This window comes from Ranitomeya variabilis, chromosome 2, assembly GCF_051348905.1.
Source record: "Ranitomeya variabilis isolate aRanVar5 chromosome 2, aRanVar5.hap1, whole genome shotgun sequence".
Classification (NCBI taxonomy): Eukaryota; Metazoa; Chordata; class Amphibia; order Anura; family Dendrobatidae; genus Ranitomeya; species Ranitomeya variabilis.
Genome location: NC_135233.1, coordinates 850764254 through 850787674, shown reverse-complemented (window position 1 = coordinate 850787674; position 23421 = coordinate 850764254). Strand labels below are relative to the sequence as shown.

At 50.6% G+C, this 23421-nt stretch overlaps 1 protein-coding gene across 1 annotated transcript in view; it reads right to left on the bottom strand.

Moving 5' to 3' along the window:
* The window catches only part of LOC143803972 (uncharacterized), a 254169-nt gene that overhangs the window by 228725 nt on the left and 2023 nt on the right, over positions 1-23421 (bottom strand). Inside the window, exon 2 of the mRNA XM_077281723.1 lies at positions 19444-19554. Coding sequence (XP_077137838.1) covers positions 19444-19554 — 111 coding nt within the window. The remainder of the gene's footprint in view (positions 1-19443; positions 19555-23421) is intronic.

Below are 23421 nucleotides of genomic sequence, written 5' to 3'. Positions count from 1 at the left end.
TCAAACATCAGAATAAAGTGACTATGACACCCTCTCGTCTGTGTGAAAAGTAAGTGCCCCCCGATCCCGTGGTGTGAAAAGTAAGTGCACCGAGTGGCCCCCGCCCCCCAAATTGGACCCCGAGTGGCCCCACCCACCAAATCGGACCCGAGTGGCCCCGCCCACAAAATCAGACCTAGAATGACCCAACCCACCAAATCAGACCCAGAGTGACTCTGCCTACCAAATCGGACCGCCTGAGGGGCACCCAAGTGTCAAAGTCTTGCAGGGGCAGCCCGGGCACCATTCCAAAGCACTATCTGTAGTTCCTTCAGGAAATACCCATCTAGTTATTATTATTATTCAGTCCGCACGTAATGCGGCCCGAACCGCTTCACTCACAGACTCCAGTGAGGTGTCATTTCGAAGCCAGCGTTCCTGAGAGGTGTGCTAAGTATTTTTCGTGCCGATCGGATTTGTAGTTTTTGCGCAATTTGTGTTTGAAAAAAGTGTTTCAATGCATTTCAATAGAGAAATTTTCCAATACGTTTATAATGGGCCTGATTTCTGAGGCAATTTCTAAAAATAACTGCCACCTGGCTGATTACCTCATTGATATGCGCAGTGAGACCCAGTTACTATGCCAACGCCTATAAAGTCTATCAGCTCACCAGGTCACAAGTTTTGTCAGATAATATCAGCTCTTAAAGTGACAGTACAGCACAATTACAAAGCACTATCTGTAGTCTTATGATTATTAGACTGTGGCCCGATTCTAACTCATCGGGTATTCTAGAATATGCATGTCCACGTAGTATATTGCACAGCCACGCAGTATACAGTGCAGAGCCGCGCAGTACACAGCGCAGAGCCGCGCAGTACACAGCGCAGAGCCGCGCAGTATAAAGCGCAGAGCCGCGCAGTACACAGCGCAGAGCCGCGCAGTACACAGCGCAGAGCCGCGCAGTATAAAGCGCAGAGCCGCGCAGTACACAGCGCAGAGCCGCGCAGTACACAGCGCAGAGCCGCGCAGTATAAAGCGCAGAGCCGTGCAGTACACAGCGCAGAGCCGCGCAGTATACCGCGCAGAGCCGCGCAGTACACAGCGCAGAGCCGCGCAGTACAGAGCGCAGAGCCGCGCAGTACACAGCGCAGAGCCGCACAGTATAAAGAGCAGAGCCGCGCAGTATGCCGCGCAGTACACAGTGCAGAGCCGCGCAGTACACAGCGCAGAGCCGCGCAGTACACAGCGCAGAGCGGCGCAGTGCAAAGCGCAGAGCCGCGCAGTACACAGCGCAGAGCTGCGCAGTACACAGCGCAGAGCCGCGCAGTATAAAGCGCAGAGCCGCGCAGTACACAGCGCAGAGCCGCGCAGTATAAAGCGCAGAGCCGTGCAGTACACAGCGCAGAGCCGCGCAGTATACCGCGCAGAGCCGCGCAGTACACAGCGCAGAGCCGCGCAGTACACAGCGCAGAGCCGCGCAGTACACAGCGCAGAGCGGCGCAGTGCAAAGCGCAGAGCCGCGCAGTACACAGCGCAGAGCCGCGCAGTACACAGCGCAGAGCCGCGCAGTATAAAGCGCAGAGCCGCGCAGTACACAGCGCAGAGCCGCGCAGTACACAGCGCAGAGCCGCGCAGTACACAGCGCAGAGCCGCGCAGTATAAAGTGCAGAGCCGTGCAGTACACAGCGCAGAGCCGCGCAGTATACCGCGCAGAGCCGCGCAGTACACAGCGCAGAGCCGCGCAGTACACAGCGCAGAGCCGCGCAGTACACAGCACAGAGCCGCGCAGTACACAGCGCAGAGCCGCACAGTATAAAGAGCAGAGCCGCGCAGTACACAGTGCAGAGCCGCACAGTACACAGCGCAGAGCCGCGCAGTACACAGCGCAGAGCGGCGCAGTGCAAAGCGCAGAGCCGCGCAGTACACAGCGCAGAGCCGCGCAGTACACAGCGCAGAGCCGTGCAGTACACAGCGCAGAGCCGCGCAGTACACAGCGCAGAGCCGCGCAGTACACAGCGCAGAGCCGCGCAGTATAAAGTGGAGAGCCGTGCAGTACACAGCGCAGAGCCGCGCAGTATACCGCGCAGAGCCGCGCAGTACACAGCGCAGAGCCGCGCAGTACACAGCGCAGAGCCGCGCAGTATAAAGCGCAGAGCCGCGCAGTACACAGCGCAGAGCCGCGCAGTACACAGCGCAGAGCCGCGCAGTACACAGCGCAGAGCCGCGCAGTACACAGCGCAGAGCCGCGCAGTATAAAGCGCAGAGCCGTGCAGTACACAGCGCAGAGCCGCGCAGTATACCGCGCAGAGCCGCGCAGTACACAGCGCAGAGCCGCGCAGTACACAGCGCAGAGCTGCACAGTATAAAGAGCAGAGCCGCGCAGTATACCGCGCAGAGCCGCGCAGTACACAGTGCAGAGCCGCGCAGTACACAGCGCAGAGCCGCGCAGTACACAGCGCAGAGCGGCGCAGTGCAAAGCGCAGAGCCGCGCAGTACACAGCGCAGAGCCGCGCAGTACACAGCGCAGAGCCGCGCAGTATAAAGCGCAGAGCCGCGCAGTACACAGCGCAGAGCCGCGCAGTATAAAGCGCAGAGCCGTGCAGTACACAGCGCAGAGCCGCGCAGTATACCGCGCAGAGCCGCGCAGTACACAGCGCAGAGCCGCGCAGTATACCGCGCAGAGCCGCGCAGTACACAGTGCAGAGCCGCGCAGTACAAAGCGCAGAGCCGCGCAGTACACAGCGCAGAGCGGCGCAGTGCAAAGCGCAGAGCCGCGCAGTACACAGCGCAGAGCCGCGCAGTACACAGCGCAGAGCCGCGCAGTATAAAGCGCAGAGCCGCGCAGTACACAGCGCAGAGCCGCGCAGTACACAGCGCAGAGCCGCGCAGTACACAGCGCAGAGCCGCGCAGTATAAAGCGCAGAGCCGCGCAGTATACCGCGCAGAGCCGCGCAGTACACAGCGCAGAGCCGCGCAGTACACAGCGCAGAGCCGGGCAGTACACAGCGCAGAGCCGCGCAGTACAGAGCGCAGAGCCGCACAGTATAAAGAGCAGAGCCGCGCAGTATACCGCGCAGAGCCGCGCAGTACACAGTGCAGAGCCGCGCAGTACACAGCGCAGAGCTGTGCAGTACACAGCGCAGAGCCGCGCAGTACACAGCGCAGAGCGGCGCAGTGCAAAGCGCAGAGCCGCGCAGTACACAGCGCAGAGCCGCGCAGTACACAGCGCAGAGCCGCACAGTACACAGCGCAGAGCCGCGCAGTACACAGCGCAGAGCCGCACAGTATAAAGAGCAGAGCCGCGCAGTATACCGCGCAGAGCCGCGCAGTACACAGTGCAGAGCCGCGCAGTACACAGCGCAGAGCCGCGCAGTACACAGCGCAGAGCGGCGCAGGGCAAAGCGCAGAGCCGCGCAGTACACAGCGCAGAGCCGCGCAGTACACAGCGCAGAGCCGCGCAGTACACAGCGCAGAGCCGCGCAGTATAAAGCGCAGAGCCGTGCAGTACACAGCGCAGAGCCGCGCAGTATACCGCGCAGAGCCGCGCAGTACACAGCGCAGAGCCGGGCAGTACACAGCGCAGAGCCGCGCAGTACAGAGCGCAGAGCCGCACAGTATAAAGAGCAGAGCCGCGCAGTATACCGCACAGAGCCGCGCAGTACACAGTGCAGAGCCCCGCAGTATACAGCGCAGAGCCGTGCAGTACACAGTGCAGAGCCGTGCAGTACACAGCACAGAGCCGCGCAGTATACAGCACAGAGCCGCGCAGTACACAGCACGGACACGCGCAGTACACAGCGCAGAGCCGCGCAGTACACAGCGCAGAGCCGCGTAGTATACAGCGAAGAGCCACGCAGTATATAGCGCAGAGCCGCACAGTACAAAGCGCAGAGCCGCGCAGTACACAGCGCAGAGCCGCGCAGTACACAGCGCAGAGCCGCGCAGTATAAAGCGCAGAGCCGCGCAGTACACAGCGCAGAGCCGCGCAGTATAAAGCGCAGAGCCGTGCAGTACACAGCGCAGAGCCGCGCAGTATACCGCGCAGAGCCGCGCAGTACACAGCGCAGAGCCGCGCAGTACACAGCGCAGAGCCGCGCAGTACACAGCGCAGAGCGGCGCAGTGCAAAGCGCAGAGCCGCGCAGTACACAGCGCAGAGCCGCGCAGTACACAGCGCAGAGCCACGCAGTATAAAGCGCAGAGCCGCGCAGTACACAGCGCAGAGCCGCGCAGTACACAGCGCAGAGCCGCGCAGTACACAGCGCAGAGCCGCGCAGTATAAAGTGCAGAGCCGTGCAGTACACAGCGCAGAGCCGCGCAGTATACCGCGCAGAGCCGCGCAGTACACAGCGCAGAGCCGCGCAGTACACAGCGCAGAGCCGCGCAGTACACAGCACAGAGCCGCGCAGTACACAGCGCAGAGCCGCACAGTATAAAGAGCAGAGCCGCGCAGTACACAGTGCAGAGCCGCACAGTACACAGCGCAGAGCCGCGCAGTACACAGCGCAGAGCGGCGCAGTGCAAAGCGCAGAGCCGCGCAGTACACAGCGCAGAGCCGCGCAGTACACAGCGCAGAGCCGTGCAGTACACAGCGCAGAGCCGCGCAGTACACAGCGCAGAGCCGCGCAGTACACAGCGCAGAGCCGCGCAGTATAAAGTGGAGAGCCGTGCAGTACACAGCGCAGAGCCGCGCAGTATACCGCGCAGAGCCGCGCAGTACACAGCGCAGAGCCGGGCAGTACACAGCGCAGAGCCGCGCAGTACAGAGCGCAGAGCCGCACAGTATAAAGAGCAGAGCCGCGCAGTATACCGCACAGAGCCGCGCAGTACACAGTGCAGAGCCCCGCAGTATACAGCGCAGAGCCGTGCAGTACACAGTGCAGAGCCGTGCAGTACACAGCACAGAGCCGCGCAGTATACAGCACAGAGCCGCGCAGTACACAGCACGGACACGCGCAGTACACAGCGCAGAGCCGCGCAGTACACAGCGCAGAGCCGCGTAGTATACAGCGAAGAGCCACGCAGTATATAGCGCAGAGCCGCACAGTACAAAGCGCAGAGCCGCGCAGTACACAGCGCAGAGCCGCGCAGTACACAGCGCAGAGCCGCGCAGTATAAAGCGCAGAGCCGCGCAGTACACAGCGCAGAGCCGCGCAGTATAAAGCGCAGAGCCGTGCAGTACACAGCGCAGAGCCGCGCAGTATACCGCGCAGAGCCGCGCAGTACACAGCGCAGAGCCGCGCAGTACACAGCGCAGAGCCGCGCAGTACACAGCGCAGAGCGGCGCAGTGCAAAGCGCAGAGCCGCGCAGTACACAGCGCAGAGCCGCGCAGTACACAGCGCAGAGCCGCGCAGTATAAAGCGCAGAGCCGCGCAGTACACAGCGCAGAGCCGCGCAGTACACAGCGCAGAGCCGCGCAGTACACAGCGCAGAGCCGCGCAGTATAAAGTGCAGAGCCGTGCAGTACACAGCGCAGAGCCGCGCAGTATACCGCGCAGAGCCGCGCAGTACACAGCGCAGAGCCGCGCAGTACACAGCGCAGAGCCGCGCAGTACACAGCACAGAGCCGCGCAGTACACAGCGCAGAGCCGCACAGTATAAAGAGCAGAGCCGCGCAGTACACAGTGCAGAGCCGCACAGTACACAGCGCAGAGCCGCGCAGTACACAGCGCAGAGCGGCGCAGTGCAAAGCGCAGAGCCGCGCAGTACACAGCGCAGAGCCGCGCAGTACACAGCGCAGAGCCGTGCAGTACACAGCGCAGAGCCGCGCAGTACACAGCGCAGAGCCGCGCAGTATACCGCGCAGAGCCGCGCAGTACACAGTGCAGAGCCGCGCAGTACACAGCGCAGAGCCGCGCAGTATAAAGCGCAGAGCCGCGCAGTACACAGCGCAGAGCCGCGCAGTACACAGCGCAGAGCCGCGCAGTACACAGCGCAGAGCCGCGCAGTACACAGCGCAGAGCCGCGCAGTATAAAGCGCAGAGCCGTGCAGTACACAGCGCAGAGCCGCGCAGAGCCGCGCAGTACACAGCGCAGAGCCGCGCAGTACACAGCGCAGAGCCGCACAGTATAAAGAGCAGAGCCGCGCAGTATACCGCGCAGAGCCGCGCAGTACACAGTGCAGAGCCGCGCAGTACACAGCGCAGAGCCGCGCAGTACACAGCGCAGAGCGGCGCAGTGCAAAGCGCAGAGCCGCGCAGTACACAGCGCAGAGCCGCGCAGTACACAGCGCAGAGCCGCGCAGTATAAAGCGCAGAGCCGCGCAGTACACAGCGCAGAGCCGCGCAGTATAAAGCGCAGAGCCGTGCAGTACACAGCGCAGAGCCGCGCAGTATACCGCGCAGAGCCGCGCAGTACACAGCGCAGAGCCGCGCAGTACACAGCGCAGAGCCGCGCAGTACACAGCGCAGAGCGGCGCAGTGCAAAGCGCAGAGCCGCGCAGTACACAGCGCAGAGCCGCGCAGTACACAGCGCAGAGCCGCGCAGTATAAAGCGCAGAGCCGCGCAGTACACAGCGCAGAGCCGCGCAGTACACAGCGCAGAGCCGCGCAGTACACAGCGCAGAGCCGCGCAGTATAAAGCGCAGAGCCGTGCAGTACACAGCGCAGAGCCGCGCAGTATACCGCGCAGAGCCGCGCAGTACACAGCGCAGAGCCGCGCAGTACACAGCGCAGAGCCGCGCAGTACAGAGCGCAGAGCCGCACAGTATAAAGAGCAGAGCCGCGCAGTACACCGCGCAGAGCCGCGCAGTACACAGTGCAGAGCCGCGCAGTACACAGCGCAGAGCTGTGCAGTACACAGCGCAGAGCCGCGCAGTACACAGCGCAGAGCGGCGCAGTGCAAAGCGCAGAGCCGCGCAGTACACAGCGCAGAGCCGCGCAGTACACAGCGCAGAGCCGCACAGTACACAGCGCAGAGCCGCGCAGTACACAGCGCAGAGCCGCACAGTATAAAGAGCAGAGCCGCGCAGTATACCGCGCAGAGCCGCGCAGTACACAGTGCAGAGCCGCGCAGTACACAGCGCAGAGCCGCGCAGTACACAGCGCAGAGCGGCGCAGGGCAAAGCGCAGAGCCGCGCAGTACACAGCGCAGAGCCGCGCAGTACACAGCGCAGAGCCGCGCAGTATAAAGCGCAGAGCCGTGCAGTACACAGCGCAGAGCCGCGCAGTATACCGCGCAGAGCCGCGCAGTACACAGCGCAGAGCCGGGCAGTACACAGCGCAGAGCCGCGCAGTACAGAGCGCAGAGCCGCACAGTATAAAGAGCAGAGCCGCGCAGTATACCGCACAGAGCCGCGCAGTACACAGTGCAGAGCCCCGCAGTATACAGCGCAGAGCCGTGCAGTACACAGTGCAGAGCCGTGCAGTACACAGCACAGAGCCGCGCAGTATACAGCGCAGACACGCGCAGTACACAGCACGGACACGCGCAGTACACAGCGCAGAGCCGCGCAGTACACAGCGCAGAGCCGCGTAGTATACAGCGAAGAGCCACGCAGTATATAGCGCAGAGCCGCACAGTACAAAGCGCAGAGCCGCGCAGTATACAGCGCAGAGCCGCGCAGTAGACAGCGCAGAACGCGCAGTACACAGCGCAGAGCCGCGCAGTACACAGCGCAGAGCCGTGCAGTACACAGCGCAGAGCCGCGCAGTACACAGCGCAGAGCCGCGCAGTACACAGCGCAGAGCCGCGCAGTATACAGCGCAGAGCCGCGTAGTACACAGCGCAGAGCCGCGCAGTATACAGCGCAGAGCCGCGTAGTATACAGCGCAGAGCCGCGTAGTATACAGCGCAGAGCCACGCAGTATACAGCGCAGAGCCACGCAGTATACAGCGCAGAGCCACGTAGTTATACTGCCCAGTCACGTAGTATATTGTCCAGTCACATAGTATACTGCATATCCCTGTTAAAAAAAAAAAAAAAAGAATTAAAATAAAAAAGTTACATACTCACCTCCTGGAGCGGCCGGTATCTGATGGTTGTTGCACCTCCTAGAGCGGCCGGTACACGATGCTTGTTGCACCTGGAGTGGCCGCTACCCGATGCTTGTTGCGCGCTCCGGTCCCAAGAGTGCATTGCGGTCTCACGAGATGATGACGTAGCGGTGTTGTGAGACAGAAAGACGGAAGTGCCCTTAGACAATTATATAGTAGATTACCCCGCTCACCAACTCGGAACCCGAGGGGCCCGGCCCACCAAATCGGACCCCGAGGGGCCCGGCCCACCAAATCGGACCCAGAGTGACCCCGCCCACCAAATCGGACCCAGAGTGACCCCGCCCACCAAATCGGACCCAGAGTGACCCCGCCCACCAAATCGGACCCAGAGTGGCTCCGCCCACCAAATCGGACCCAGAGTGACCCCTTCCACCAAATCAGACCCAGAGTGACCCCTTCCACCAAATCAGACCCAGAGTGACCCCTTCCACCAAATCGGACCCAGAGTGACCCCGCCCACCAAATCGGACCCAGAGTAACCCCACCCACCAAATCGGACCCTGAGGTGCCCAGCCCACCAAATCAGACCCTGAGGTGCCCAGCCCACCAAATCGGACCGAGTGACCCCACCCACCAAATTGGTCCCTAAGGTGCCCCGCCCACCAAATCGGACCCAGAGTGGCTCCGCCCACCGAATCGGACCCAGAGTGGCCGCGCCCACAGAATCGGACCAAAAGTGACCCCGCCCACCGAATCGGACCTAGATTTACCCCGCCCACAAAATCAGACCCAGATTGACCCAACCCACCAAATCGGACCGCCTGAGGGGCACCCAAGTGTGAAAGTCTTGCAGGGGCAGCCCGGGCACCATTCCAAAGCACTATCTGTAGTTCCTTCAGGAAATACCCATCTAGTTCTTCTTATTATTCTTATTATTATTAGGCTTTTTTCCGCAATTAATGCGGCCCAAACCGTAAAACGCACAGACTCCAGTGAGGTGTCATTTCGAAGCCAGCGTCCACGAGAGGTGTGCTAAGTTATTTTCATGTCGATCGGATTTGTAGTTTTGGTGCAATTTGCATTTGAAAATTGTTTCCCCCTCATTGGAAAGCATTGTTTTCAATGCATTTCAATAGGGAAATTTTCCTATACGTTTAAAATGGGCTGGTTTCTGAGGCAATTTCTAAAAATAACTTAACTGCCAAATGCCACCTGGCTGATTAGCTCATTGATATGTGCAGTCAGACACAGTTACTATGCCAACGCCTATCAACTCCACCAGGTCACCGTTTTGTCAGATAATATCAGCTCTTAAAGTGACAGCACAGCACAATTTCAAAGCACTATCTGTAGTCTTATTATTATTACAGTATACAGCGCAGAGCCCCGCAGCATACAGCGCAGAGCCCCGCAGTATACAGCGCAGAGCCCCGCAGTATACAGCGCAGAGCCGAGCAGTATACAGCGCAGAGACGCGCATTATACAGCACACAGCCGCGCAGCATACAGCGCAGAGCCGCGCAGCATACAGCGCAGAGCCCCGCAGCATACAGCGCAGAGCCCCGCAGCATACAGCGCAGAGCCCCGCAGCACACAGCGCAGAGCCGCGCAGCATACAGCGCAGAGCTGCGCATTATACAGCGTGGAGCCGCGCAGCATACAGCGCGGAGCCCCGCAGCATACAGCGCAGAGCCCCGCAGCATACAGCGCAGAGCCGCGCAGTATACAACGCAGAGCCACGCAGTATACAGCGCAGAGCCGCGCAGTATACAGCGCAGACCCGCGCAGTATACAGCGCAGTCAGACCCAGTTACTATGCCAACGCCTATGAACTCTACATGAGTCCAGCACACAAGTGTTGTCAGATAATATCAGCTCTTAAAGTGACAGCACAGCACAATTCCAAAGCACTATCTGTAGTCATATTATAATTATTGCCCCGCCCGCCAAATCGGACCCAGAGTGGCGCTGCCTGCCAAATCAGACCCAGAGTGGCGCTGCCCGCCAAATCGGACCCAGAGTGGCGCCGCCCGCCAAATCGGACCCAGAGGGGCGCCGCCCGCCAAATCGGACCTAGAGTGGCGCCGCCCGCCAAATCGGACCCAGAGTGGCGCCGCCCGCCAAATCGGACCCAGAGTGGCGCCGCCCGCCAAATCGGACCCAGAGTGGCGCCGCCCGCCAAATCGGACCCAGAGTGGCGCCGCCCGCCAAATCGGACCCAGAGTGGCACCACCCGCCAAATCGGACCCAGAGTGACCCGGGCCACCAACTCGGACCCAGAGTGACCCGGGCCACCAACTCGGACCCAGAGTGACCCGGGCCACCAAATCGGACCCAGAGTGACCCGGGCCACCAAATCGGACCCAGAGTGACCCAGCCCACCAAATCGGACCCAGAGTGACCCGGGCCACCAACTCGGACCCAGAGTGACCCGGGCCACCAAATCGGACCCAGAGTGACCTGGGCCACCAAATCGGACCCAGAGTGACCCGGGCCACCAAATCGGACCCAGAGTGACCCGGGCCACCAAATCGGACCCAGAGTGACCCGGGCCACCAAATCGGACCCAGAGTGACCCGGGCCACCAAATCGGACCCAGAGTGACCCGGCCCACCAAATCGGACCCAGAGTGACCCGGGCCACCAAATCAGACCCAGAGTGACCCGGGCCACCAAATCGGACCCAGAGTGACCCGGGCCACCAAATCGGACCCAGAGTGACCCGGGCCACCAAATCGGACCCAGAGTGACCCGGCCCACCAAATTGGACCCAGAGTGGCCTCAACCCTGAGGGGCTACAACTACCAAACCAGCGCCTGAGGGGCACCCAAGTGTGAAAGTCTTGCAGGGGCAGCCCGGGCACCATTCCAAAGCACTATCTGTAGTTCCTCCAGGAAATACCCATCTAGTTGAATAATACAATCCATAATACTATCCATGGGCAAGGGCACATGATTAAATCATCACTTTGGTGTTTTTTTTCAACACTGGAGTGGTGCCACTAATCTAAGTTCCCTAACTGTAGTATTGTACTCACCACCCACCATCTTCAGCGAATCCTGATGTCTCTACAGTCCTATGCTGCCTTCTTGTGACCACATTTTCTGACTGACCGTAAGAGTTAATGGTCACAAACTTTCATTGTAAGTCTATGAAAACCAGAACAAGGCTGTCATAGACTTGATTGAGTTGTGAGTTCTGGGTTCCGGATTGCTCGATCAAACTTACCAGGTCTGCGTGCATATAAGCTGAAGACAGTGGCTGAAAAGTATAAGACATGGAAAGGTAACTTAGATTACACCACTCCAGTGTGGCAAAAAAGAAAACACTGGAGTGGTGCTTTAAGAATTTTTCCTTCCCATTGTGACAAGTATATGAAATAAACAGATAGTTAGATCCATTACTGGTGTCCCCCAATCTGCATCTAGAACATCCTTGTGCTTTTGTGTGGCATGGTTTTTCTATGGCACTTCAGAAAAAAATCTTAACTTTAATAGTTACAGCCAGCATTCTGCTTTATGTGAATATTGTACTCAAATATCTATATGTATAATCGTCTAAGGGGCACTTTCGTCTGTTTGTCTGTCTGTCTGTTTGTCTGTCTGTCACGGAAATCCCAAGTCGCTGATTGGTCACGGCCAGCCGGTCGTGACCAATCAGCAAAGGGCACAGCCCGGCTGCAAAATGGCCGCTCCCTACTCCCCTGCAGTCAGTGTCCCCTCCATACTCCCCCCCCAGTCAGTGCCCGCCACCCACATAGCATTTTAGCAGTCCGTTAAACCAACTGCATACACCGCGGCATAACGGATCGGTCAGCCGGGTGCGACCAATCAGCGATATTGGCGCGGAATTTAACCCCCACTCACAGCGCGACGTACATACATACATATTCTAGAATACCCGATGCTTTAGAATCGGGCCACCATCTAGTATATAATAAGGAGGGACTGTCATAGCCCATATGAAAAAAGAGGCAGGGAATGCAGCAGACATTTTATGGAGAATATGGATATTGAGAGGAAGTCAGAGCCCACAGTATGGCAATAGATATAGTGATTGAAAAGCATAAAAAAGTGAACAAATTCTATAGACAGTATCATGTGTGTAACAGTTGTAGTGCAGCTGGGTTGGTGCAGTGTGACAGACAGGCAGTGACCCAGGAAAGTTCAAAGTAAACGTAGTTTAATGTCCAAAACTAACAACATAAACAGCATACGGCATCCTCAGGATTGCAGCCGGGAAACTAGTTTCCTAGTTTCAGGTCTGGATGCAAACAGTGAACAGAGCTGAACAGCAATGCTCCAGTCATTGTGTAGTGGACTTTCCTGGGTACTGCAGCTCAGTTATAATTCACCTTAAAAGGAGCTGAGCTGCAGAACTGGAGGATGATCACTATAAGACCAGGGTCACACTTGCGAGTGCAATGCGAGAAACTCGCGCCTCAATACCAGGCACTGCCGCCGGCACTCGGGACCGGAGCGTTCAGTTGCATAGAAATGCATGCAGCCGCACACTCCGGTCCCAAGTGCCGGAGGCAGTGCCAGGTATTGAGGCGAGAGACTCGCGCAAGTTTTTCGCATTGCACTTGCAAGTTTGACCCCGGTCTTATAGTGATCAACCTCCAGTTCTGCAGCTCAGCTCCTTTTAAAGTGAATGATAACTGAGCTGCAGTACCCAGGAAAGTCCACTACACAATGACTGGAGCATTGCTGTTCAGCTCTGTTCACTGTTTGCATCCAGACCTGAAAACAGATGATCAGTGAGGGTGCTGTGTGTCAGAGCCCCAATGGTAATCTATTGATGACCAATCCTTTGTATAAGTCATCAATAGCTGAAGTTAAGAAAATTTTTTATGATAACAAAAGTTAGATGTGATTATCGCAATCAGTCAGGTTTTCTGCTAGCCACTTTTGAAGTTGGGGCCACTTGGTGGCTTTGGGTCACGCCCGACAGAGGCAGGCCCTTCTCTTTCTCGGATTCGAGCCTCAGCCCCGACCTCCAGGAAATTCATGGCAGAATTAGTCAGTAGCCACTCTTTCAGGGCCTGTCTCAAATAGGAAACCCTCAGGCTGGCAACTAATTGGTCTTGCAACACTTCGTCTAAAGGCCCCAGATCTTGCTCTCTTCTTAGTGTTATTCGCCTTCACTTCCTGCAAGGCATTGAGATACTGCACTACAGTCTCGCCCTCCCCTTGGACCTGTCGGAATAGGTGTATCCATAAGTTGATAAAGTCAGAAGTGTCACCATGCATGTCCTCTAAGATCTTATTCACCTCTTCAACAGTGTCATGGTCCTTTGGCTGTCGGTACACAACTGTCTGTTGTGTCTCTCCGTCAAGGGTCAGTAGGGCCAGCTCTGCCTCTACAGCAGGGGTCATGGGATACATATGCATCTTATCCCCTGTGAACTTTAGGAGGTTGCTGAGCATGGCCCCGGGTTGACCCGCTTTCACACTCTTCCACCATTTCTGCACTAAAATGTTGCATCCTGCTGACAAAGCCAAATGTAAACATTTGTAAGCAACTATATGCAACAGAGGAGACACCAGGCTGAACAACAATCTACTTTTGTTTGCTTAACGGAATAATATGAATAAAAAATTGTCATTAGAGTCAGAGGTAGATTGTTCAGACACAGTATTCACAGAATCAATGACAAAACAATTATATAAACAGGAATATATTGGTTAATGAACAATGGGGAATATCCAGATAAACTCGGAGTCTACAGTCCAACCTAATTTTAGTTGGGAGGGAGGTAAACACTGTAATTGGTGGGAACAGTCTCTAAGAACTTCTGGGCCCTATAAGGGCTGCTTCTCTGTCTCACTAGCCAAATGCTTTCCTAACAAAATCTACCAGTTCTCTCTGTGCCAATCTAGCATCAGCCTGACTCCATCTGGTCTGTAGCCTCCCTCTGCCCACACTGGGTACCATAAGTCTCTGCTGAAAGTCATGGGCAGTCCCACACTTCTCCTTCGATCACCGGCCCAAGTATGGGCCTCTGGCCGGATATCCTCAGGGCTTCTTTGGTACCTGACCACCGATGAGTGTCTCCTTGGTCTGTATCTCCTTGGGGGCTGGTCCTTGACTGTTGACCAGCATCGTTCAGGTTGGGAGACCGGCGTTGTTCGAGTCTTCGGGGCTTGACTGTGTCAACAGGTAAACTCTGGACCTTGATTGGCATAGCTCTGGTCTTCGGTGGTTCACCGTCATCTTAGTCTGGACCTTGCTGGTACACACAACTGCGGTAAACTGTCACCGCTGCTGGATATACAGCAGAACCAACTGTCACTTCCTTTGGGCCTAATCCTCTTCTGTTTTGGTGAACTAGCCTTTTGTATAAAAGGCTGGCTTCATCGTCATCACCTGACTCGGAGCACTGGCACGGTATTGCAGTGTTTTATCTCCTGTGCTCCACTCTCCTACATTAGCCCCAACAAGAACTGTAATCCCTGACTAGATGCCTCCAATAAGCTAACGTTTCTCAAGCAGCTAACCCTACACTAATGACAGCTAAGAGCAGAATTATTATAGAATAGAATCTATTTGAATTAGCCCTGAAAAGGACTGTTGGTTTAACGTAGCAGCACTAAGGACTGTAATGCAATTAACCCTGCTTAAATGCCTCTAATACACTATCTATACCCTAGCTGCTAACCTTACACTAATTGCAGCTAAAAGAGGTATTATTATAGAATTGAATCTATTTGAAATAGCCCTGAAAAGGACTGTTGGAATAATGTTGTACCAGCAGGTACTGTAATGCTATGGCACACTGACAATTCTCCAGCAGAAACTTTTCCTACGCTATTTCCAGGTACAATGCACTGAGAATGACATCACCGGGTCTTACAGTGGGTACGGAAAGTATTCAGACCCCTTTAAATTTTTCACTCTTTGTTTCAATGCAGCCATTTGGCGAATTTAAAAAAGTTCATTTTTTCCACATTAATGTACACTCTGCTCTGCACCCCATCTTGACTGCAAAAATTTCTACATTTCTGTTTTTTCAAATTTAATAAAAAAGAAAAAATGAAATATCACATGGTCATAAGTAGGGTTGAGCGAAACAGATCGGAGATCGGCACTTTTCAAAAGTCGCCGACTTTTAGCAAAGTTGGGTTTCGTGAAACCCGAACAGATCCCACTCTGGGATCGGGTCGGCGGTACACGATCTGTAATCCAAAGTCGGGTTTCGTTATATATATATATATATATATATATATATATATATATATATATTTCATAGAGACACATATATATATATATATTTATATTTACTTCAGCGCGATAATGTTGAAAAGCCGGTAATTCAATTGCCGGCTTTTCATTTCCCCTGCCTAAACCCGACATGATATGAGACATGGTTTACATACAGTAAACCATGTCATATCCCCCTTTTTTTGCATATTCCACACTACTAATGTTAGTAGTGTGTATGTGCAAAATTTCGGCGCTGTAGCTATTAAATTTAAGGGTTAAATCGTGGAAAAAATTGGCGCGGGCTCCCGCGCAATTTTCTCTGCCAGAGTGGTAAAGCCAGTGACTGAGGGCAGATAGTAATAGCCCGGAGAGTGTCCATGGTTATTGGCCCCCCGTGACTAAAAACATCTGCCCCCAGCCACCCCAAACCCCGGCGAATGAAGGAAATGTAGGTCAATGACCTATAGGTACCTTCAGTCGCGGTGATGCGCCCCCTGGTGGATGTCCTCATGAACTGCAGCCTGGGAACTTTTTCCCACGCTCCAGGTCATATGAGGACATCCACCAGGGGGCACATCACCGCGACTGAAGGTAACTATAGGTCATTGACCTACATTTCCTTCATTCGCCGGGGTTTACAGGCACGAGCACAGCTGCATTATAGCAGAGCTCCTGCCTGTAAACTATTTTAACCCCTTCAGATGGATTTACCTCGTGGGACGTGACAGTTCATCAGAGGGTATGTATTTTGTTCGTTTATTATTTTTCCAAGCGAGGGTCTTCAGGTGGATTGAGAGAGCAATAAAATATTGCAACAACCTGTGTGTTTATTTCATTAAAATACTTTTTAATCATGTGTGTGTGTGCTTTTTAACCCTTTCATACAATTGGATTAATAATGGATAGGTGTCAGAATTGACGCCTCTCCATTATTAATCTGGCTTAATGTCACCTTACAATAGCATGGTGGCATTAACCCTTCATTACCCCATATCCCACCACTACACAGGAGTAGGAAGAGAGTGGCCAAGTGCCAGAATTGGCGCATCTTCCAGATGTGCCTTTTCTGGGGTGGCTGGGGGCAGATGTTTTTAGCCACGGGGGGGCCAATAACCATGGACCCTCTCCTGGCTATTAATATCTGCCCTCAGTCACTGGCTTTACCACTCTGGTGGAGAAAATTGCGCGGGAGCCCACGCCAATTTTTTCCGCGATTTAACCCTTAAATTTAATAGCTACAGTGCCGAAATTTTGCACATACACACTACTAACATTAGTAGTGTGGAATATGCAAAAAAAGGGGGATATGGCATGGTTTACTGTATGTAAACCATGTCTCATATCATGTCGGGTTTAGGCAGGAGAAATGAAAAGCCGGCAATTGAATTACCGGCTTTTCAATATTATCGCGCTGAAGCAAATATAAAAAAAGTATGCTTCCCCATTGACTTGCATTGGGTTTCGTGTTTTGGCCGATCCCCGACTTTTCAATAAGATCGGCCGATTTCACTCGACCCGACTCTTGAGAAAGTCGGGTTTCGTGAAACCCGACTCGATCTCAAAAAATGAAAAGTCGCTCAACCCTAGTCATAAGTATTCAGACCCTTTGCTCAGACACTCATATTTAAGTCACATGCTGTCCATTTCCATGTGATCCTCCTTGAGACGGTTCTAGTTCTTCATTGGAGGTCAGCTGTGTTTAATTAAACTGATAGGACTTGATTTGGAAAGGCACACACCTGTCTATATAAGACCCCACAGCTCACAGTGCGTGTCAAACAAAATGAGAATCATGAGATCAAAGGAACTGGCCAAGGAGCTCAGAAACAGAATTGTGGCACAAGGCACAGATCTGGCCATGTTTACAATAGAATTTCTGCAGTACTCAAGGTTCCTAAGTGGCCTCCAGAATCCTTAAATGAAAGAAGTTTGGGACCACCAGAAGTCTTCCTAGACCTGGCCATCCAGCCAAACTGAACTATCATGGGAGTAGAGCCTTGGTGAGAGAGGTAAAGAAAAACCCCAAGATCACTGTGGCTGAGCTCCAGAGATGCAGTAGGAAGATGGGAGAAAGATCCACTAAGTCAACTATCACTGCAGCCCTCCACCAGTCAGGCCTTTATGGCAGAGTGGCCGACGGAAGACTCTCCTCAGTGCAAAACATATGAAAGCCCACATAGCGTTTGCTAAAAAACACATGAAGGACTCCCAGACTATGAGAAATAAGATTCTCTGGTCTGATGAGACAAAGATAGACTTTTTGGTGATAATTCTAAGCCGTATGTGTGGAGAAAATCAGTCACTGCTCATCACCTGCCCAATACAATCTCAACAGTGAAACATGGTGATGGCAGCATCATGCTATGGGGGTGTTTTTCAGCTGCAGGGACAGGATGACTGGATGTCATTGAAGGAAACATGAATGCGGCCAAGTACAGAGATATCCTGCATGAAAACCTCTTCCAGAGTGCTCTGGACCTCAGACTTGACAGACCTGAAAATGGCTGTCCACCAACATTCACCATCCAACCTGACGAAACTGGAGAGGATCTGCAAGGAGGAATGGCAGAGGATCCCCAAATCAGGGTGTGAAAAATTAGTTGCATCATTCCCAAGAAGACACATGGCTGTACTAGCTGAAAAGGGTGCTTCTACTCAATACTGAGCAAATGGTCTGAATACTTATGACCATGTGATATTTCAGTTTTTCTTTTTTAATAAATTTGCAAAAATTACTACATTTATGTTTTTCTATTCGAGATGGGGTGCAGAGTGTACATTAATGAGAAAAATATGAACTTTTTTGAATTTACCAAATGGCTGCAATGAAACAAAGAGTGAAAAATTTAAAGAGGTATGAATACTTTCCGTACCCACTGTAAATAGACCCGATGACAGTATGCGGCCAGCCACTCACAATGGCTTTGGCATTACAGTAAATTGGCATAAAATTCAATCATGTCTAGTGGCAGAAAATCAGTCACAAAACGTATGGGGTGGGGAATAGAGCATGGTGCCAGAATACCCATATACTCAAACGGGTACCGAGCGTCTTGAGCATCAGGATGTCCAATCGAGTACTGAGTAGTGCCAAGCAAGCCCGGCCATCTCTATATGTAATGTTATATTAGTTTGAAATGCTTAATATATAGTATTATTAATTATTATGTCCATATTTAATTGGAAGAAATTCTTGACTGCTCTACCTATTTGGTGCTTTTTTTAATTTAATTTTTTTTTATATTTGTTTAATTAACATATAATTTCTATGTATTTTTTCTTTTAATTTGGTGAGATCAGCTGCTATTAATTCTTTAAACTGGTCCAAACGTAATTGTGTTGGATGGAAATTAGGATTGTGAATTCAAGTTAACATTATTCTGTCCTGATTCAGCCACCAACTGTTTAAAAGGAAGAAAAGTGCGTTGTTCAATAAATATTTGTGCATTCATGGGCTGTACCGCATCAGCCCTATTGTCATTTTGATTTACTGTGTCGTGGAAAACGGTGTCAGTTTCAGAGACATGGTATTTCAGTGTAAGTCTAGAAAATTTATTAACAGACAATAATGTTCAAAAATTGTCAAATGTATTTACCAGTTACAAGGATAATTTTGAAATAACTGTAATTTGTGTGATTTTAACACATAAAGCAATAGATCGAATTACTGGACTGCTATCTAATCTCTAATCCTACTGTCTCAATCTGTGTGATCTTATGCCCATCATGTTTTCACCCAGCTCTTCTAATGACTTCCTATTTTAGTATGTTCTTTTTTTTGTCCAATTGTGCTGTGTGCATTTTTTGTACTACCTTTCTTTTGAAATAGAAAGTATGTCTTCAGTTTTGTAATATTTCATCTATCAAATATATACTTTATCATATAGATAGTCCATATTTTATCACTTTGAAATTTTGATTGTTTGGCCTTACTGAAAATGTCTTCCAATTTAGTCAAATTATCTTTTATTTTTTTAATTCAAAACTTGTATGGGGACTACCAAGGTGTGGGGTCTGCCTGTGCTTGTGTGACTTTTTCATGTAATATGAGCGCTGCAACCCATCAGCAGCTACCAATAGGCTTCAGAGCTCACGTGACTTAACAATGTCATGTTCCGGCATCACTGGAATGGAGCCAGTCCGAATAGTGAGTATATGCTGTTTTTATTTTATATGGGGCACTGTTTAATTTTAGAAGTGGTTGTCCCAGTAGTGGACAACTCTTTTTAATTAGCCTAGTTATTTTGTAACTATAAGTGTTACACTAAGACCTAAACTATCACAAATGATAATGACAGAATATTACATATCCTCTTACCCAAAAATCCATCTTTACAGGCACAGATGTAGCTTTCTTGTGTGATATAACAGTCGGCATCTGGTGAGCAGGAACTATTCAAGCATCCTTGTATCTCAGCAGTAGTGGACACTAATAAAAATAAAAACGAGTTATCATGCAATGGTAATAATTAATGTGGAACATATTGGAGGCAGGTTCTAAAACAAACAAAAAAATTTAAAAAAACTTTAACCAATAAATGAATGTGACTATTTTTCTGCTATAAACATAAAAAGAAAATTTGAAAAAAATCATGAAAATATTCATTAATTTTGTAATCCACAATTTCATAACCTAATTCTGTTGAGAAGAGGAGCTAGGTATAGTGTTGGCTTTCTGTAACAAATGTTCAAAAATGTGATTTTTTTTTTGTCTTGCGCTTAGCTTTTGATTTAAAAAATGCAAAGAAATTGAATCTTGTCTTGATACATAACGCACTGGTAGAGCATCACTTGTAGAGTAACATGTTAGTTTATCTCTCAAAAAAGTCTTTGCACCTAACATATATTTCTCGGCTGTTTTTTTTTTTTGATTCACGTGGCAGTCTTCTTTTCTGCAGCTCGTTATCGATGAAAAGAGTGTATGCAGAGCCAGGGCAGAGGAAATCTTTTGTCTTCAACCATCCAACTCCCTTATATTCTCTAAACTTCAGCATTGTCCCACAACCACTACCTAATGGCTATAGTGCAATATGGCTATGAAATCCTGTATAGGATGGAGCGATTTATACAATGCAAATGTGTGCACCCCCCAAAAAAAAATAAAAATTAAAGGATGTTAATTAAAAATGTATGACCCTTTAGCTTCTACAGCTTCTATGCAGCATAGCACATGCAGTGGCAAGCTGCAGAATGATATTCAAAATTAAATCCATTGGAGAGCTCATTCTGTATTTTATTGAGTTATTATCTTAACAAAATCCTATTGAAATAAACACCTTTCTGTCCTGGAACCTATTTTTATTGGCTAGCCTTCAGTAAAAAGAAAATTATAGTGCAGAGAGTTGGCTATGAGCTAAGTGACTGAGCATGTGTGTCCAGCAGCCCCCAACTTTTTAGATAACATGCACATTGTCAAACACTTTGGGCACCAGGTGGCATTATGTTATGTAAGAAAATCATATCTTTACTGGATAGTTACCCAATATGAAAATGGAAAATAGTCGTTACTTTGGATTATCTGTGCAGTGTAGCCAACTTTATTTTGGAGTCTTGCACAAAAAAGCAGAGCAAGCCAAACCGTTTCCTAATGTTCATTCTTTGAACTCCATTTGACTAACTGAAGTAAATTGATATGTCAAGGAGTAAATCTCAATACTCAATACTGTTTTGGGGAATAAAGACATCACCCCCCATTGATGGATTGCTCAGCACAGAGCACTATACAATGTAGTCTAAAATTGTCAAATTCTTTGTGACTTATACAAACCACTGTCTGGAGTTTCTTTTGCACCTCTTCTTCATGAACAGCTATAGGGAGCACATGTCAACACAAGTACATTACAAGAGATATGTCCTCGAGATCAGTTTGAGGTCTACAGTCCAACCTTGGACTAACCATGAAGTGGGCAAACAATGTATTTAGCAGGAACAGTGTCTAGGACACCCTTGGGGCTTCCCGGGCCCTGACAAAGTCTAATAACACTTATCATCAGCCAGGACCTGTCTCATCTGAAGCCTCCTCCTGCCCACACCTGGTACCGTGAGTCTGTGTTGAAAGCAATGACCCTGCTCTCTCACGTCCTCCGATTACCAGCTGAGAAGAAAGTCTCTGGTCATGTATTCTTCTGGTGTCTTCAGTTTTTCACCGCTGACGGCCGTCTCATTGGTCTGATAAAGTGAGGGGCTGGCCCTTGACTCTTGACTGGAGTCGTCTGGGTTCTGGGTTTTGATTGGCATTGCTTTGATTTCCAGTACTTGACAAGCATAGTCTGGATCCCAGGGCTCAAATGGAGTTGTCCAAATCTTGCTCACTGGCTCACAACGTCTTGCCTGTCTCGCTCTCCAAGCATGTCCCAGTAACTCGGCCGTGGCGTCTTTCAGAACTGGCTTGGCTCTGGTCATGGCATTGCACTGTAGTGGGGCATGGATCTACCTTACAACTCAGGCCTTTGCTGGCATCTGACTGCTCTCAGACTTTTCTGTGGCGATGGTGACTGCAAGCCCACCTCGCAGGCATACAACCTGTCCTTGTGAAGTTTCTGGCACCATCTGCTCTTCTCAGCCTGACCAGGACTTTTATATTCAGAGACCACTCTTACCCCTGATGAAGCCACTGCTGTGGCGACACGCGTTGGGTCTCTGACCCTCTCCGGACCTCTCATTTGGTTTGCATACTTTCTGGGCATGCTTTCATGATACTCCATTTATGGATATCTCCTTTAATGCTTAAGTTATTTTGGTGCATGTGAATTAGTTATGGGGCTATAGGGTAATTTATTTCTTGGTATATTGCTACATTCTGGGTCACATATGCCATTTGCCTGTCTATATAACTATGGTGTTTATGCCATTTCGAGTAATCAGGCTGGTCATTTTGGATTACACTGTTTGTCTGAGTGACTTTTAAACCCTTGAGCATACCCGCATAATAATAATTGATCCTGCTGGAATAGGCTACCACCTATGTCCACATTTGTTATAGGACTCCATTCTTAATAGTGTATCATTATCGGTGCCTACTTAGGGAATTTGTACGATTTCTTTGCCAAGCAGATTTTCAATTATAGCAGGTCGTTCAATATAGTAAACATCTATGTGACCAGCACTTGTCTAACATATGTGGCCTGTCATGCACTTTATATAATTCTGTCATGGATTGTTTTCTCACAATGTCCATCTGCCATTTGTATAGGCATTTGTCTTGAGCATATTCATTTGAGTACTGCAATACCATTATCATTGACACTTGATTTATGTGTCTGGTTTCTAGGTGGGTCTACCTCTTAATAGGGTTGTTTGTTTATTGTTTTTAATGTTTTTAATCTATTGTTGTTGTGTGTTTTTTGGACTCTAATAAACAATATATAAAAACATTAAGTGATATATTACATGTTTAGGGTGTTCCCCAGTTTTTGGTATGTCTCTTTCTTCTTCTTATTTAGTCTAATTCAATATTGGCATACCTTGGGTAGATCCCCCTTGTCGTCTTATTGTTAATGGTGCCCTCCACCCCTGTCTTGTCCTTTTCCCAGTGGCATTATTTTTTTATTTTTTGATCAAAATGGCCATTTGAGGGCTTGATTTTTGCAGGACAAGTTGTACTTTTGAACAACACCATTGGTTTTAACATGTCGTGTACTGGAAAATGGGAAACAAATTCCAAGTGCGGGGAAATTTCAAAAAAAGTGCAATTCCTCAGTTTTTTTTACCATGTTCACTACATGCTAAAACTGACCTGCCATTATGATTCTCCAGTTCATTACAAGTTCATAGACACCAAACATGTCTAGGTTCTTTTTAAATTTTTTTTTTTTTTTAAACTTTGGTAAAAAAAATTTAAATGGCAACATTTTCCAAGACCCGTAGCGTCTCCATTTATAGTGATCTTGAGCTGGGTGAGGGCTTATTTTTAGTGTGCCAAGCTGATGTTTTTATTGGTGTAGATACGATCTTTTGATCACCTGTTATTGCATTTTATTGCAATGTAGCAGAGACCAAAAAAAAGAAATTCAGATGTTTTTAATTTTTTTTCTTGTTAAGCCATTTAGCTATCGGGTTAATTTTTTTTATGTTGATAGATCAGGCGTTTCTGAACACGGCAATACCAAATATGTGTATAATTTTTTTTTTAATGTTTTATTTTGAATGGGGCGAAAGGGGGGTGATTTGAGCTTTTATTTTTTTTTATATTTTTAAAAACTTTTTTTACTTTTTCATGGGAGACTAGAAGCAGCAGTACTTTGATCGGCTCTCCTACATACAGGTGATGATCAGGTCATTTGTATGTAGCAGAAAT